At 38.7% G+C, this 16001-nt stretch overlaps 2 protein-coding genes across 2 annotated transcripts; one reads left to right on the top strand and one right to left on the bottom strand.

The window, feature by feature from the left end:
* The first annotated feature begins 25 nt into the window (after positions 1-25).
* On the top strand, positions 26-12987 carry EIF2AK1 (eukaryotic translation initiation factor 2 alpha kinase 1). Its single transcript, XM_018067338.2, has 15 exons — positions 26-212; positions 285-470; positions 2236-2372; positions 3056-3087; positions 3531-3630; positions 4404-4484; positions 4897-4996; positions 6553-6604; positions 7292-7661; positions 8697-8808; positions 10127-10233; positions 11417-11537; positions 11650-11729; positions 12105-12338; positions 12782-12987. Exons 1-15 carry the CDS (start codon positions 26-28, stop codon positions 12902-12904), a joined length of 2022 nt encoding a protein of 673 aa, XP_017922827.2. The 3' UTR covers positions 12905-12987.
* A 192-nt stretch (positions 12988-13179) lies between these two features.
* AIMP2 (aminoacyl tRNA synthetase complex interacting multifunctional protein 2) lies at positions 13180-15119 on the bottom strand. The gene is made up of 3 exons (XM_018067339.2): positions 14878-15119; positions 14149-14380; positions 13180-13686 (listed from the first exon to the last, which is right to left on the bottom strand). The coding sequence occupies exons 1-3, from the start codon at positions 14983-14985 to the stop codon at positions 13301-13303; spliced, it is 726 nt and encodes a 241-aa protein (XP_017922828.1). The 5' UTR covers positions 14986-15119; the 3' UTR covers positions 13180-13300.
* Between the last annotated feature and the right edge of the window lie 882 nt (positions 15120-16001).

Raw genomic sequence — 16001 nt, 5'->3', positions numbered from 1 at the left:
CGCCTTCCCCTGCGCTCTGAGGGTGATGCAAGAGCGGGCAGGCCCTGCCCTGCGGTCGCGGGGCGAGCTCCCCCTCTCCGGGCACGGAGCAGCTCGTCCTCCCCGGGCAGCTGCTTTCCGGGCATGCTTAGAAAAATTAATTGGCTTCCTAATTAGCGTCTTAACCGACTCGCTCAGTGGCAGCTCACGTGGTGCCTCTTTTGTGAGCCAGGGTTGTGTTGGAGCTGTGGTGGGTTGTAGGTTGTTTTGATGTTTAGGTCAATAGGCGTGTACCGAGACCTAAGTTCATTCGTCTGACTCTCCCCTTCCAGAGTCCGATGTGCCGGCGGAGCTGCGAGTTGCAAACGGGTCGCAAAAGTTCGTGAAGTTCACTTCGACCATCCAAAACCAGCTGCTGCTTGTGTCGCTGCTGGAGCATCTCTGCCACATGTACACGCACAACCCCGTCCATTCGAGGTGTTTGTTCCGAAGTTAGTAAGAGTAGTTCCTTCCTGTCTCTTAAACTGCCTTACAGCAATATCCTTCTGTGCAGAATTGCAGTGTTATATCAGTACAAAGCTGTAGGTTTCATCCCGTTGGGACAAGAGTAATTCTGTGAAGAGGATGAATAGCCTGAATCAATTTAATTGGGAATGACAACTTGTCTTATTTTGAAAACAGTAACAGAATATTGCTGCAGATGTAAGGATCAGACAGTTGTAAGAATCACGTGAGTTGCATCATGAGAAGGGCAGCAGTGTAAATTATGTAACTGTTAAATGTGATCTAAAAACAGAGGTAGAAAAGGAGTTTAATAAAAATATTTATAAATAATTAGCTGTAGCATAGTCTTCAGTAAATTTTTCAGAATTGTATTCTGGGAAAATCCTTTATTTTGCTGTAAACTCTTTTTCATTCAGGGAGGCATCTTTAAGTGTGAAGTGTTACTTTTAAAACCTGTCTTCTTGGTGTTTGAATTACCTGGAGTGTTTTGTTCATTTAGGCATAGACTTAATGCATTTGAGAAACAATATCTAAGGTTTTTCTCATTACTGTACATGACTGTAGAAAATAAAATCTCATCGTTCATAGTTGAAATGGAAGCCATTTATAACATCCAGTAACAACAGTGCAGACAACTGTAGGGTTTTTTTGTTCTTGAAGTCTGATGTAGATGTTTGGCCCTGGGTCTTAGTATTTACCAAACAAAAAGATATCTGGGAAAGAAACCCTACCAAAATTCCTCCTTTTGTGAGAGGAACAATAAAAAACAACCTGGGCATCTTCTAAAGTGTGTAGCTGCCTATGTGTACTTACATATGGAAAATTACATTCCTCCATTGGTACAATTTAAACCTATTTCCCAGGTAGTTTAAATTCTATGAATAAGAGAAACCCATACTCCAGCAGTTGTATCTGGTTTGTGGTTTTGCCTGGTGTATTCATGTTCTCGTGGGTGGGATTTTCCCACTTCTCTAGTGTGTGTGACTGTCTCAGTAAGGCTTGTGTAGCAAAATTCCTGATTTCTTGCAGGTTCACTTCCCATACACTTTATCTCCTTTAAAAGATCAAATAATACAAATAATAGGCTGATTTGTGAAATATTGGTACCAAAGAAACACCTGAAAAAACTCTTATGAGCAGGCTTGTTTTAAGATCTTGGAAGTCCTAAAACTTTAACTACCTTTTTGTAGCATCTCTGCAGTTGCACCCATCTCCAGCATATGTTAGGGTTTTTTGTCTGTCACAGTTGTTTTACCCCAGCTTAGAAAGATGAGGTGCTTGAGGTGGTGGTAGAAGGGAGTGACTTCATTCTTTATTATGAGGGTGTGCACACGTCTGTGGGTTTGGATGGGAATCAGAAAATCTTGACGTTACCACTTTTGATTATAAATGAGTCATTTTAATTGATGAACCTGCTTTGAATTTTTTCTTTTCACTGATAAAAATTAGTCCAAAAGTAAAATGTAAGTGAAGGGGTGGATGTTTGTATAATTCATCAGCTGAAATGAGGAAGAAAACGAGATGCAGTTATGACCCTGAAGGGCTTGGCAAATGCAAAGGAATTCCCAGAGAGCAGCTCGACTTTGGATTTAATTAGTTTTTATTGCAAAGAGTACGGAACCAGCATTAGAGTAGGAGGGACCGTTCAGTTTTTCAGATGTGTTACCTTTCCAATAAAGTTTCTCATTTACATGGTCTTATTGGCAGGCTTTATTTAATGTGTCTCTGACCTTTCTCTGTTCCTTTGTGCAGTACTTCGGCAGGCTTTCACAAGAACAGGGCTGCTCTCTCCTTTTGCCTTCTGTGATGAATTTAGTACTGTAAGACTGCAGCACAATAGAGCCATTACTGAGCTGATGAAAGCAGCTAATCAACAAATACTTAATGGGGTAAGCTTTGTTACCCGTCTTTGGCAACCTCTGCATTAAGGAGCTTTTGTTTGGGGGTTCTTTTAATAATGGATTGGGTCGTTTTAGTAATTACACGGAGTATTTTGGGATGGCATGTTCTGGTTCTGTTGGTGCAAACCAAAGTTTTTGAAGTCAGCAATATTTTGTACCCTTAAAAAAGTAGTTAAAATGTTTATAAGCACAGGCAAGGTGTTTCTAAGTATCGCTACAGCTTTTTTTTGACAACGGACAGACATCCATTTTCAACTTTAAACTGTTGGTTTTGTTAACACCCTTGTATTTACATTAGTGGAGGGCATAATTTGTGTACTGTCCTTCAGGCTGAATCAGACCAGTTTGCTTCTCTGGCTGCTCGACCTAAGCTAGTTAATTTTGTCTTAAGCACATTTTAGAGCCCTCATTTTATCCTGTTTGCCAGCAGAACTCTGAGAGGGCAGTAATCTCTCTAGCAGAGAGATGTTAACAGATTACCAGTGGGATAATAATACTTTAATTTGGTGAAGCTTTCTCTGCAGCATGTGAATGGCTGTCAGTAACCTCATTTTCTTGTAAGAACATGGTTGTAGTTTCTGTTTTGATTAAGCTGTCTGTGCTGGTGGCACAATAGATCTGTTATTCTTTCTGTATGGCACATCTTCATGTTGGATTTTGTTGTTTTGTAGGAACTGGATAACAGAGAGCTTCATGCAATTGGGTATGTATTCAAAGCATGTAGAAATACTAAACTCCCTCCCTAAAGTTCTGTGTTCTGCTCTGAATTTAATTAATACTGCATTTCATATTTTGGCTCTGAAACATAGGAAAAAAAAGTAAAAATCTCTCCAAATTTTCAAAATTATCTGATGAAAATTCCTCCTTCAGTACAACTCTTACATTTGGTGCCACCATTCAGGAAAACAAGATTTATCAGGCCTAAATGTAAAACATTCTGAATACTTCTGTTAACACAGAAGGTGAGTTTGTAGCACATGTGCACACTCTTGCAGTCTGCTGGTTTTCAGTATTCTCTGAAACAGTGACTGGTACAGAATGATAATGTCAGTTTTCATAATTGTGTAGTATTTCTAGAATGTGTACACCTTTACCTTGCTTACAAGTTGTAATTTAGTTTAATGCAGCCTAACTTTTTCTGATTAGGGAAAAAGAAGTTCACTTTGAAGCACAGACTTCACGATACTTGAATGAATTTGATGAGGTTGCAAGGCTGGGAAAAGGAGGATATGGCAAAGTATACAAGGTATTCTTTACCTCCCATTTATAACTGATCTGTTTATATCTAGTTTCAGTTTGGAATTTAGAGTTACTGTTTTGGCTGTAGTGGTTTTTTTGAATAGAAGAGTTGCAAATCTGCACCTTGGAAGGAAGTTGGTGTTTCCTTTCAAAAGATGCTCAGTTGTGGTTAGTTTTCAGTTTGTCAGAAGCAGGATATATCAGATGTTTTACTGTGTGTATTCTGACTCTTTAAAAGTGAATGAAAGCTCCTTATTTCACATGTGAAATATTGTGATATATTAACTTTAAACAGCCTCAGGAACTGATTAGTCTGCACACCCCAATGCTTCAGTTGTGGCTGCTTGAAAAAAATCAGCTTAAAATGAGCGTAAACTGTCCAACCCAGTGTTGAAGTGTATTAAATATTTGTAGTATATGGCCAGCCTGAGGTTCCCCATGTGGTACATGCCATATGTAAAGGACAGTTGTGTCCTGATAGCTGTTTAAGCACCTATCAGGACCTGTCAGTATTTTTTAATTAATGGAAAGATAGCTGCAAGGGTATGTATTTCACAAAGGTTGGATTAGATGTTTGCAGTCCTCAAAGAAGACAACAGTACAGTATCCTTATCTTACCCAGCTGGGACCTAAACCCAGTTTCATTCTCTGATAGAAGTGAGCCTCCCTATCAACGGAGTGCAGAAATTAATTTTTAGAAAGTAGTAGGTTATAAAGGATTTAATTAATTAATCTAAACGTGTTAACATCTAATTTTGTTCTATTGCAATTGTATTTCAGGTCAAAAACAAGTTAGATGGTCAGTTCTATGCTATTAAAAAAATTAAAATTAAGAAGGCTACAAGAAGAGATTGCATGAAGGTATTCTTCTTTCTGTGTTTTGTCCCTGTTGTAACTCCTTGTTGGTTGTAGCTTGTTCTGATGTAATTTATTCATGCAGTTAGTATTTCCCAAAACATTAAAAATGTTAATACAATTTTTATGCATTCTGGGTTTCTAAAGGTTTGACCGTGTTCAATGCCTACTTAAAAAATTAAATGAGATGTATTTAAGTCCATTAAAAGAAGCATATTAATTACTTTAATTTGATCATCTTTGCGACCACGAAAATCACAGTTCATTTTAAAGCTTCCAGATATTCTCTGTTACTGTAATAATTTTATCTGTTCTTTCTCTGTGAGAAACTGTTATTTTTTTTGTTATCTTTGCACTCAGATCTTTGTTATCTAAGCACTCAGAATTGTCACACTGGGGGTTCTTATGGTCTTTTTAGGTGCTACGAGAAGTTAAAGTGCTGGCTGGGCTGCAGCATCCCAATATTGTAGGCTACCACACTGCTTGGATGGAACAAGTCCAAACAGTACATCCAAAAGGAAAGTACAGCATATTGTGTTATTCTTGCTTGCATCTTACAACTTCTGTGCTGTTATTTGCAGGAGAGCATGCCTTGTCTGATAAAATAACTATTTTTCCCCCTCATTAAAACAACCATAAGAAAGGAAAATTAGAGGTGATCAGTCACCAGGTCCATCTATGCACTTCAGTCCCTCCTTACCCAATAGCATATTTGTTGCTTAATGGTGAATTTGGAACTGTGGAAGTATTAGCTTGACTTCTGGTAATATATGAGGAGGATTTTAAAGCTGTGTGAAGTTCAGTGCAATGCCATTGCATTAATTTCCATTAAACCTTTTAAGGCAAGAAGTAGTGAGTTGACAGGTGAATGGATACTGGGCAATGAGCCACTTCAGATATTGGGGGGAGAGTGATGAATAGGGGAAAAAAAAATCACAAATGTTTTGAAGCTACCATGTTTTGAAGCTGCAGAGTTGTAGCAAAACTAGAATAAGTCTCCCTCTATGCTTCTCTTGCTATCTGGAAAAAAACCCCCCAAACTCCTACTTCGCTTTCCACATAAGAGTTTTTAAATTTGATGAATTGTGTTTCACTGACAGAGCAACCAGATCTTTTTGTGTATCAGCTCCTGTCTGTAACTGTTGAGAATTTACCTACTTTTGTGTTCATTTTGCACCTTCTCGGTCTCCTTTTTCTTCTCTTCAGTTTCTTTGTTCTCAGCTCTCCACATTCCATCCTTTAGTCCCTTTGCAGCCCTAATCCATTGGTCCCTTTCTTGTCCTTTCCCTGAATGCCTTGAGCAGTTAAATCTTTGATCCTCTCTTACTGGGAGGTTTGGTTGTGCTCTGTATGGCTTTATTGCTTTCCAAGTCAGTGATTTGTTGCCCAGCCAGCTATAACCACAAAAGAAAATGCATAGGAAGTTTATAGTAAAACAGGCAAAATTTTTTAACCAATGATGTGGAGAATCTCAAAAGGTGCAACTGTTTAGTGCTAGGGATCCTTCACAAGTATTTAGTGGTGATAATGTAAGTACATAATGAGATCTGTAGGTGGGCTCTGTGGTACTTAGTGGTTTTCCTTGTCTTACAAGATTGGTGTTTTTATATTTGCTTCAGTGTGCTAAAAAAACCATCTTGTTCACATAAAAATACCATTTTAATGAAAATTATTTCCCAAATATCAAATGTCTTCAGAACAGCAGCAGCATGATGTGAAGGCTGTGGCCTTGTGGAGCTGCTTCTTTAGCTGTGTCATATAAGCCTTATTTTGAACAGGATGACTTTTTAAAGGTGCAATCTAAGTAAATATCTGAGAGCCCAGTACAACCCTTTTAGTGACTTTGTTCAACATATATTTTCATTTAAAGAGAAATTAAATACATATTAGGGTTTCTTCTTAGTTGACTTATCAAGCACCTTTTGCAGCAGCAGAAATAGAGGTAATCTAGAGGTATCTACAGGTAACAAAGTTAAATTCAGTAAAATGCTGTAGCTTAAATGCTAATTTTTAGTAAATATATGCATACATTTTTTATTTTATAAAATACCATATTTCTCTTTTCATCCAACAGCTAAAACAATAATGGAGTTGGTGCCGTTATCCTTGGAGCAAGAGAGTAGCAAGTGAGTATTACAAATCTCAGTGGTAATGTATTTGACTTTAACAGAAGGCTTTTTTTTAAGTAATGTTAAAAGTCTACAGAATTCAGCATATAGTGCTTTTTGCTTCCAAATTATAACTAAAAAAGTCGGAATTATCTTTGTCAGTGTTTGTCTTCTTGTTGCATAAGCTGAAGATACTTCTGCCTCCTTTGGCTCTCTCAGCTTCTGAGTGCCAGGATGTGGCACTGGGCTTCCAGTTCACTTCAAAGGTTCTGTGCCAGGCAGAAACAGTGATTAGTGCTGTGGGGTTGTATTGGAGTGATGGGGCCTTCTGCTTCCCAGAAGTGTGGTGAGCCCTTCCAGTGAGGAGATGGAATTGTGTGAGGAATAGAGTGTAACTTCCTAAATTCCAAGGGCTGGAGCTGCCTCGTGCATGTCCAGTGAATGCTGCGTGCCAGGACTGTCTCTGTGACACAGAGCTGTCTGGGTCAGCTGTCACAAATCCCTGCTGGGGGAAGGTATTACAGTGGCTGGAACCTGCACTGCCAGTTATGTAATCCTGGAGTTTTATGTGGGGAAGCAGCTGAACTCTTTACTTGGGAGTGCAGTTTGCACTTACAAAAAAGAAAAGTTTTCAGTATGGTGTATGACAATAGATGGTATGAAACTCTGTACTTATTTGGATTTTTCTCCCTTTTTTATTTTCAGTGATCACTGTCACATTCAGAGTGTGGAAAGTGACGGTTCAATAATCTTTGCTGACCTTACTTCACAAGAAGAGAAGCCCTGTGACAGTACCAGTCTCAGAAATCTGGGGAGCGAATCGGTGCAAAATATAGACGAAAGGAATGATTTTACAAAGAGCAACAGTAAAGAGTCTGTGAAACCAAAGAAATGTGACTTTTCCATAGAATTACCAGAGGACTCTGTAAATAATGTTAGCAGTATGTCAAGTGATGTGAAAAATCATTCCACACGGGGACCTCATTCCAGTGTGGATCAAGACGCTGGCACGGAAAATCAGTCCTGCACTGAGGAATGCTCCAAGAATGATGTGGCTCTCTGTGGAGAGTTTGAGGTAAATACAGTTCTCTTTAAATATTCTTACCTGCTGTCTAATTAAGTGATGTTTGTAAAGCAGTTTGGTAGACAGTGGAATGATTTATAATGATAAATGTGAAAGAGTGAGAGCCAAAAGTTCAGTGGGTAACAAACACCACGACAAGGAAGCTGACCAGAGGAGCTGGCAAAACTCAGCATGTGTGAGAAAGTTTCCATGTGTTAGTCATCTTGAGTCATTTTAAAGTACCTACATGAATAAAAAAATACTACTGCTGCATAAAACAGCTCCATCAGACTTCAGCATTCAGCAGCAATGGCTCATGCAGATGTTATTGGTGGAAGTGTCTGTGTGCCATGTGGTGCCCATACAGTGTAGGGGTGCATGTGAAAAAGAGAAAAGCAGCTTTGGGCAGGGAATGGCCTGTGCTTATAAAACTCTGTTAGCATTTATACCATGCTGATCTGTTTTGTGTAACACAACCAGCTCTGGAATGTTTCAAGCTTCTGCTACAGTTTGGAGTTCCCTCTTGCAAGAAATCCAGTTTTAAAGGTGTCTGCTTGAGTTGTCCAGGTTATCAGATGAACTGGTACATTATCAGAAACTAAGCTACATATTCATGGTAAAGATGGTTGGACCAACCTAAACAATTCTATGATTTCATATCAAGAAGTTAATTGTTTGGGTATTTTTTTTTATTTTATAGTATTTTATACTATCAAGTTGGAATGAACCTCTCTTCAGTATATCTAGAAGTATTTAAACTCCAGTTTGAATATTAAAGTATGTATCTGGCAGTTTTGTTAGCTTTTATCATATAAAATTGTTAAAATTTGAGGAACAAAGAAAAAAAAAAACCCAGAACCAGACAGCATTGTTGCATCTGCTTCTTGAATGCAGTAGTTTAGTAATACTGTACTTGATGTCATTTCAGTGTCTGGTTCTTGAGGGGATTTTTAATAACTGTTTGGTTTATTAGCTTTAAAGACAATAACTAAGGAAATTCTGTTCATATTACAGTGGCAAAATCATGGCCCATTATTTTTCTCTTAGGTGGAGTATCATTTGATGCTTTATATACAAATGCAGTTGTGTGAACTGTCCTTGTGGGATTGGATTGTTGACCGTAATAAAAGATGCAACAAGAGAACAGAGGAAAATTCCAGTAAGATTCATCCCTGTCCTGAAAATTTACTTATTCATTGTAAAGCACATAATTACTTGGGGGTTTTTTGGTGGGTTTTTTTTGTCATTGGAAGTCCAGTTGCCTGATTTTATTTTACTTCAGCAGCTCATAATACAGATCTTCATCATGAGGTGCTTTAGTCAGTTAATCAAATAGCAGCTTGTATTGAATTTCTGTGTGATAGATGTTGGTAAAAGGATTTAAATTCCCGAGTTTTAGACAACTCTTCAAAAAAGCATGACTCTGTGCCTGAGGCATAGTTGTTATCTGGGGAGATCAGTGTCTGGGCAATACTCCTTTTTTTGGAATAGTTTTTTTTTATTGACAGAATCTACTCTTTTCTCAGCTGTTTTAAGGCTAATTTGTCTGCTGTGGATAATACAAATACGTTATTTGATCCTGACAGGTTACAACAAACTTAAAAGTTTGTTCCCAAGAATCAAAAATGCTATGCAGGCTAATTTGTAGTAGGTCTAAAGGCTCTCACATGTACTTTGGTTGAGTCCCAGGGGAGTTCTCAGGTCCTGATACCAAGCAGGCACCAATAACTGTTGACATTTGGAAGAACAAGTCTAATGCTCTTAAAGCATTAGAGACATGTTCCATTCCCTGGGGTGGCTGTATAAAAAAAGCACGTGTGTAACAGATTGTAAAACATGAAGTGCATGATTAATGTTTCATCTTAGTTTTAATCACTATTGAGATAAATCTGTTCTTCTCTTCAGTCATGGAGTCAGGTTTACCAGTGAACTATGGGCTGATTTCCACTAATCTCTCCTGTAGTCATAGGCTTTTAGCCTTTATGAGCTAAAAGATGATGTTCCTGATTAGGAAATGACAGAATTATTTAGGGCATTTGCCCTTGCAAAACACCATTTTCACACACTTTCATGGGTGACAGCAGAGGAAAAGTGAATGTTACCCCAGGTTAGACATGAAGAGACAGAAATCCAAGTGTGAGTAAATGGTGAGTGCTCAAAGGGGCAACAGACACGTTAGATGGGGGTCATCAGAGCAGGAAGACAACATAGTTTAATAAAACAGTAATGTGGGAAATGATAAAAACAATGAGATGCCAAGTTCATTAAGGACAGCTACAGCCAGAGGAGATTGGGAATTTCAGAGGGCAGCACAACAGCAGAAGGATTAGGATGCAAAAAGAAAATCCATATTTAAAATATGCTCATTCTGTTAAAAAATTATTCCACAGCATAAATAAACAGAGTTCAACAAGACATACCACCATAAACTTAGATAACAGGGTACAATTAGCTGAAATAATGTCAATTGTTTTAAGGTCCATACCAGCTCGTGGATGTCCCCTGGACAATGAAAATTTTTCAACAGTTAGTAGAAGGAGTTTGCTACATCCACAGCATGGGGGTGATGCATCGAGACATTAAAGTAAGTTCATGAAATTATTACTTGAGGCTGAAGAAAACAAAGGTAACTCACATTATGAGAGAGTGAAAGCAACTTCATATTGCATTGGACATGACCTGGGCTCTTAAGAATTTAGTTGTTACATATGGAAAAATACACTATCTCCTCTAAAGCAGTACCATACTCGATTACATTGACTTACAAGAGGATTATGATTAAAGTGTGGAAATGTCTGAAGTCCTGGTAGTTGTATAAAGAATTCCAGAATTCCATAGAGTTCCTGTGAGCCTGGTTTTGAGCCAGTGCTCATTGTTTTCACCACACATTCCCCTAATGGTGATTTTGCAGATACCTTGCAGAGACAGTAATTTCTGTGCTAATACTCCAGGAAAGTCTTTCAGCATGTGAGTTGCTGAGGACAGAGGTCCAGTGGATGGGTGTCCTGGATCATGTCTTTACTTCAGTGAATATGAGAAGCCCAGGAACTTGTTCAAAAGTACTGCATCTTTTAAATAGAAGAAATTGCATTGAAGAAGTGAAGAGTGGGGATTCTCATCTACTTTATACTCCAACAGAAGATCAGCTATTTCCTTTCTGCCCCCTGAGCAAGTGTCTTTCTTTCTAGATACCTCTCATCCCTAGTGGTCCTAAAGCCAAAATACATGAATAGAACTATTTCAGTTTTCCCTCTCAGAGCTCTCAAGTCTCTCATAATCTGGCTTTTTTTCATGGCAGCTTTCCAGAACCAAGCAGCACATTGCAGCTGTGCTTATCACACAGGAAAGTGTATTTTGTTTTACATCACGTCTAGCCCAGTGGTGTTTAGTCATCCTTCTGCTACATCACTGTCTAATTTCCTGTCTATTCTTGCCTGTTTCTGTTTGACTACTGTTCTGCAAATTTCCCATTTTTTGCTGGAGAAAAAAAAGTACTTTATCTCTCCAGTAAATCTTTGGGGTTTTCCTGTTTTGCTTTTTTTCCTTTTTTTTTTCTAGATCATTCTAGATCCATGGTCTTTCAGCCCAAATGGTGTTGCTAACACATAATTTGGTATAAGCAGTGACTATTTTTTCTCACTGCTCAAAGTGTTAAATAGTTATCTTGTACTTGTGAAACACTGGATTTTATAGACTTTGAAACAACTGAAATTTCATAATTCTTTATATAGATATATTTTTTAATTGTTCTCTGTCTTATTTTGTAGCCCAGAAATATCTTTCTACATGGATCAGATCATCAGGTAAAAATAGGTGACTTTGGATTAGCCTGCAGAGACCTCCTTTGGGATGATGCAGACCAGTGGTTTCAGACAGAAAGGGTAAATGGTAAGAGAAAAAAGGTTAATGAGCTTCAGTGTTTATATTAAAATCATTAAGTATTAAACTGTTAAGTGAAAGGGTAACAGCACTAGCTAAGTCTAAATTGACTTTTTTAAAGGACTGACACACACTTCAGGAGTGGGGACTTGCCTCTATGCCTCACCAGAACAACTGCAGGGATCTCACTATGATTTCAAGGTAGGGAGCTTTGGTTTTGTGGGTTTGTTTGGGTTTTTTCCTATTAACACATGATAGATAATTGGAATAAATCAAACCTTTCTGTAGGTAAATACATAGTATTTGGTAAATACATAAATATTCCTCCTACTGTTGCTAATGTTTTTGTTGAAACATGGATTTCTACATTGCCTTTTAGTTTACTATTAATGCAAAAATTGGTTTTTATATCATCATGAGAATATTTTATAGGTTTGAATTTGTGTTCCTTTAGTAGTATCACAATATTTTTCCTATCATCATCAAACTTCATTGTTGTGAAACTTTTTCACATCATGACTTTTTTATGAGGAAAATAGCAATTACTAGAGAACTTTCTCTTCACTCCGTTACCAGTCAGACATGTACAGCATGGGTGTTATCCTGCTAGAACTCTTCCAGCCATTTGGAACAGAAATGGAAAGAACAGTTGTTCTTACACATTTAAGGACTGGCCAAATTCCTCAGACTTTCTCCAAGCAGTGGCCCACTCAAGCCAAGTATGTGGAACTCCTCACCAGTCAGAGCTCCACAGACAGACCAACTGCTGCTCAGCTTCGGGACAGCGAACTGTTCCACACCACAGATCATGTAAGTGATGCCAGTAACCTCAGCCCTCACAGGGGAAAGGAAATGCCCTTTGTATCCTGCCTGGATACACTTGTTTGAACTTCAGTGTGTGTGATTGAGACTTTTCATGATTATTTAGGCCACTGTATTAATGTTTCTGGTGTCCTTGCAGTGAGAGAAATGGTTATTAACTGTCAGTAACTTTATGAAGACTAGACAGTTGAGATGTATTATTATAGGTCAGAAAAGCTTCAAAAGCTTTTCATTACATCTGCAGAATCGTTTTATCATTTTTCCATTTCCTTGTCCTACTACTTTGTGGACTAAGGTGTGGTATCAAGTGTGCAGAGTAGCTGTGGTGCTGCAGCACGTGGCTGTAGTGGATTGTAAATGCAATCCAAACAGATGAGGAAGGCTTTATCCTTGCCTGGCTCTAGCTGAAGTAAACTGGCTCTCATTTTCAGGTTATTTCTAACCTACAACAGAAGGTGCGACAGCAAGAGGAAGAAATAGAGAAGCTGAGGGAGAGAATAAGACTCCTTTCTGAAGAGCAAGATGAACACATGAGACTAGGCTCTCCTGTTTGAGTACAGGAAGAACTAATCTATTGTATATTGCTAAGTTAAATAAAATGTTTCTTTTTTACATAAAATATTTCAATGCATTTTCATTTTGCTGTCCTTTAAAGGTCTTCATCCTTCTGCCTTTGTTCACGAGGCTGTGGTCAGAGAAAGGATTCATGTTGCACAGGAGAAATTAAGAGCACAGCTTGTACTTACACAGGACTAATTTACATATCTTAAAATCATTTAAGATACACATGTTATGCATCAGGTACAAAAGAGGAAGGTCACACTCAAAAGGCAGCTGTAGTGTTTTTATTGACTTCAGAACATAAATACAGAGCCCAGAAAGGACTCACACACTACAGCAGGCCTGAGGTGGGACAAGATTAAAATGACACCCGTATGAGGAGCACAGGCTCACTTGAGCAGCTTCATCACAGAGCTGAAAGGTGCCAGGTTCTCACAGGACTTCATCCACTTCTGCACGTTGGCGGGGGCGGCGTTGGCAGTGCCCGTGTGCTGCAGGGCACACCAGGCCACCACGTCTGCCACCGACAGCTCGCTGCCCACCAGCCACGAGCTCCTGCCCAGGGCAGCGTTCATGGAGCGCAGCACCGCTCCCCTCTCCTTGCTGCTGCCTTCCTGCAGCTGGAAGATGGCTGTGTCCACCCAGCTGTCGATCAGCGTCGAGGTAACTGCGTTGTACTTGGGGCCAAACAGGGAAAAGAGGAAGCGAGCGATGTTCCCCTCTCCTTCGATCGGGCACATTGTTTGGATGCTGAACTTCATCTGGGGCTTTGGAACTGAAATTAACACAAGGAAAAAAAAGTTAAATAGAATGGCAATTCCATGAGGTATTTTACTTTTCACTGTTAACATCATGAGCCTGATGAACAATTTTCAGCCTTCCAGGATAAAGAGATCACTTCTTGAAAACTTGAGCCAAATCTCCCACTTAATTTCTATTCTAGCTACTTTATTTGTAGGAAGTGAAAAACCCAAAAATATCCTGTGGGTACAAACAACCCTGTCAATGCCATGTGCATATGAACAGCTGTAACTACAAACCAGAATCTTCCTCTGTGCCATCACTGTTCACAGCCAGGAAAAGAGAGCACTACATATATAGCACAATACATTGTATGCACTACATATCCACCTCGTGTCAGCACAAAGACACCAAGGCATCTGGTGGTGAGGTTTTACAGCACAAGTTTCATTTTCTCACCTACTGTAAAATATTGGTCTACAAATTTCATTCTTACCATCCTTCCAAATCAGAGTAAAGCCCAACTGATACTCGTGACGTGGCTGCTTCTTAGTCTGATCTCCAAAGCATTTCAGGAGGTTTTCTGGCACACTTTTCACTGATGAATGTGTGTGGACAGCTGATAATATTTTGTATCGTTCACAAAGCAGACTATGTAGCACTAACAAGGACAGTGGAGGTTGGGAAGGATTTGCATTGATGACAACATCTTTCAGGGCACCATAATCCTGAATGGAAAGTAAAACATTCAGCAAAACCACATTCCAGATCATACTTGTAAGTAGTGCTTTCATTTGACACCAAAATGTACATAACCATGCATGTGTATATCAAATTGTAATGATATTCAAGTAAATCAATTCAAGTTTGGACATTTAAAACTTCTTTGAACCTTTAAACATCTTTCTTCCTCAACACATAATTCAAGGACATGGCTGAGGTAAATTCTAGTCCAATCTAAGCCAAAGTTAAAACTCCCAGTTTAGTAACAAACAAGAAACCAGCCGTTGTAATGTCAAAACTAACAGTTCTAGTTTACAATTATATCCAAATGAGCATATATAGGATTAGTACTTCTAAATGTTTGTATCTATAATCTGGATGCCCAAAATGAAATGGTAGTTGTAGGTTATCTGAGTGTCCCAGGTTTTAATGCCAGCCTTCCAGCCCTGAAAACTGAGTGTTGAGAAGGTACCTAACGATGTACCTGCCCAACCAAACTTACCTTTCCAAGCATCAAATCTAAATCTGCTCCATTTGTTGTCAAAGGAGAGAATTCATCAGTTTGAATGATATTTGTTACATCAAAGTCAGCATCTGGGGTTTGTATCATCTTTGAGAGCCCATCCACAGCACTCTTCAGTTCATACAACCGTTTGAGAATCTCTTCCTGGCGGGACTCGAGTGCTTGAAGTGATGGGTCAACCTCTTCCTAGAGGAGAGAAAAAAACAAGGCCACGTAAATGTTCACTCAGCTCAGTGTCAAAATCATCCATGGCTCACTTGACAAGAAGTTTTGAAAGACTTCAAGCACATTCAAATAACCAGAACATTGCCAATGTCACGGGCTCGCATCTCTTTTCTTTTGTCAGTATGACTGTGGTATGATGGGTTATTTAATCAATCTCTGAAATCCTCCTGCTTAACATATTTTTAAAGCATTAGCTACAGCAAACTCCATAACATAGTAAAAATCAGACCACAAACACAGAACTTAAAAGCTGGCAGTGAAGTGCTCAATGAAAACTGAAAAAGGAAGTTTAAGTTAGCCTGTCAGGTTCTCTTCAGCCCAGAAGAGCAGATGGGTAAGTTTGTGCTCAGGCTGCCAAACAAGGAAACTTTTGACAATTCAGGCAGTTAATAAAAGTAAAAAACTCTGAATGGTGTATTGTATGAAATCACTTTATGTAGTCATTCTTTGTTTCAGAGAATATAGAGAAAAAAAGACCACGGGCTTTGTTACATATCAATACCAATACAGCTTATTGTTATCTCAATTACATTAGAAGCCTCTTACCTTACAACCTCCTTTAAAAGATGAAAAATGTATTCCTGTGGGAGGTTTTAAGTCTACAAACTTAGATTAACGTTCAAGAAAAATCTTTATATAATCCATTTCTAAGTGTCCTGAATAAGGATTACGAAACCCAACCTATAATGCAAACTACTACTTTCAGCCTAACAGATAGAGAGCAAATATGGTATCCAAGTAGAATCTTTATACCCACTTAACACAACAGTCTCAAAGACAGGATAAGGAAAGACCTCTTAAGTGACCATTATTTAACTAGTACACAATTTCCTGAAGTAAAAACCACTCTGAGAGGAGACAGGTAGGTAATAGTTTGC

The sequence above is a fragment of the Manacus vitellinus genome, unplaced genomic scaffold, assembly GCF_001715985.3.
Source record: "Manacus vitellinus isolate BGI_N305 unplaced genomic scaffold, ASM171598v3 scaffold_12_pilon, whole genome shotgun sequence".
Classification (NCBI taxonomy): domain Eukaryota; kingdom Metazoa; phylum Chordata; class Aves; order Passeriformes; family Pipridae; genus Manacus; species Manacus vitellinus.
Note: the sequence above shows the minus strand (reverse complement) of the source record. Positions and strands in the feature narration are given on the sequence as shown.

What these genes read in the sequence shown, in the direction of transcription:
- EIF2AK1 (XM_018067338.2), top strand. Translation starts at nt 26, where the DNA reads ATGCAAGAGCGGGCAGGCCCTGCCCTGCGGTCGCGGGGCGAGCTCCCC. An exon ending in ATCAACAAATACTTAATGGG is followed by an intron (nt 2,373 to 3,055) that starts GTAAGCTTTGTT and finishes GTTGTTTTGTAG; the next exon opens with GAACTGGATAACAGAGAGCT. An exon ending in AGAGAGCTTCATGCAATTGG is followed by an intron (nt 3,088 to 3,530) that starts GTATGTATTCAA and finishes TTTTCTGATTAG; the next exon opens with GGAAAAAGAAGTTCACTTTG.
- AIMP2 (XM_018067339.2), bottom strand. Translation starts at nt 14,985, where the DNA reads ATGATACAAACCCCAGATGCTGACTTTGATGTAACAAATATCATTCAA. An exon ending in TAGATTTGATGCTTGGAAAG is followed by an intron (nt 14,381 to 14,877) that starts GTAAGTTTGGTT and finishes CTTTCCATTCAG; the next exon opens with GATTATGGTGCCCTGAAAGA. An exon ending in TACTCTGATTTGGAAGGATG is followed by an intron (nt 13,687 to 14,148) that starts GTAAGAATGAAA and finishes TGTTAATTTCAG; the next exon opens with TTCCAAAGCCCCAGATGAAG.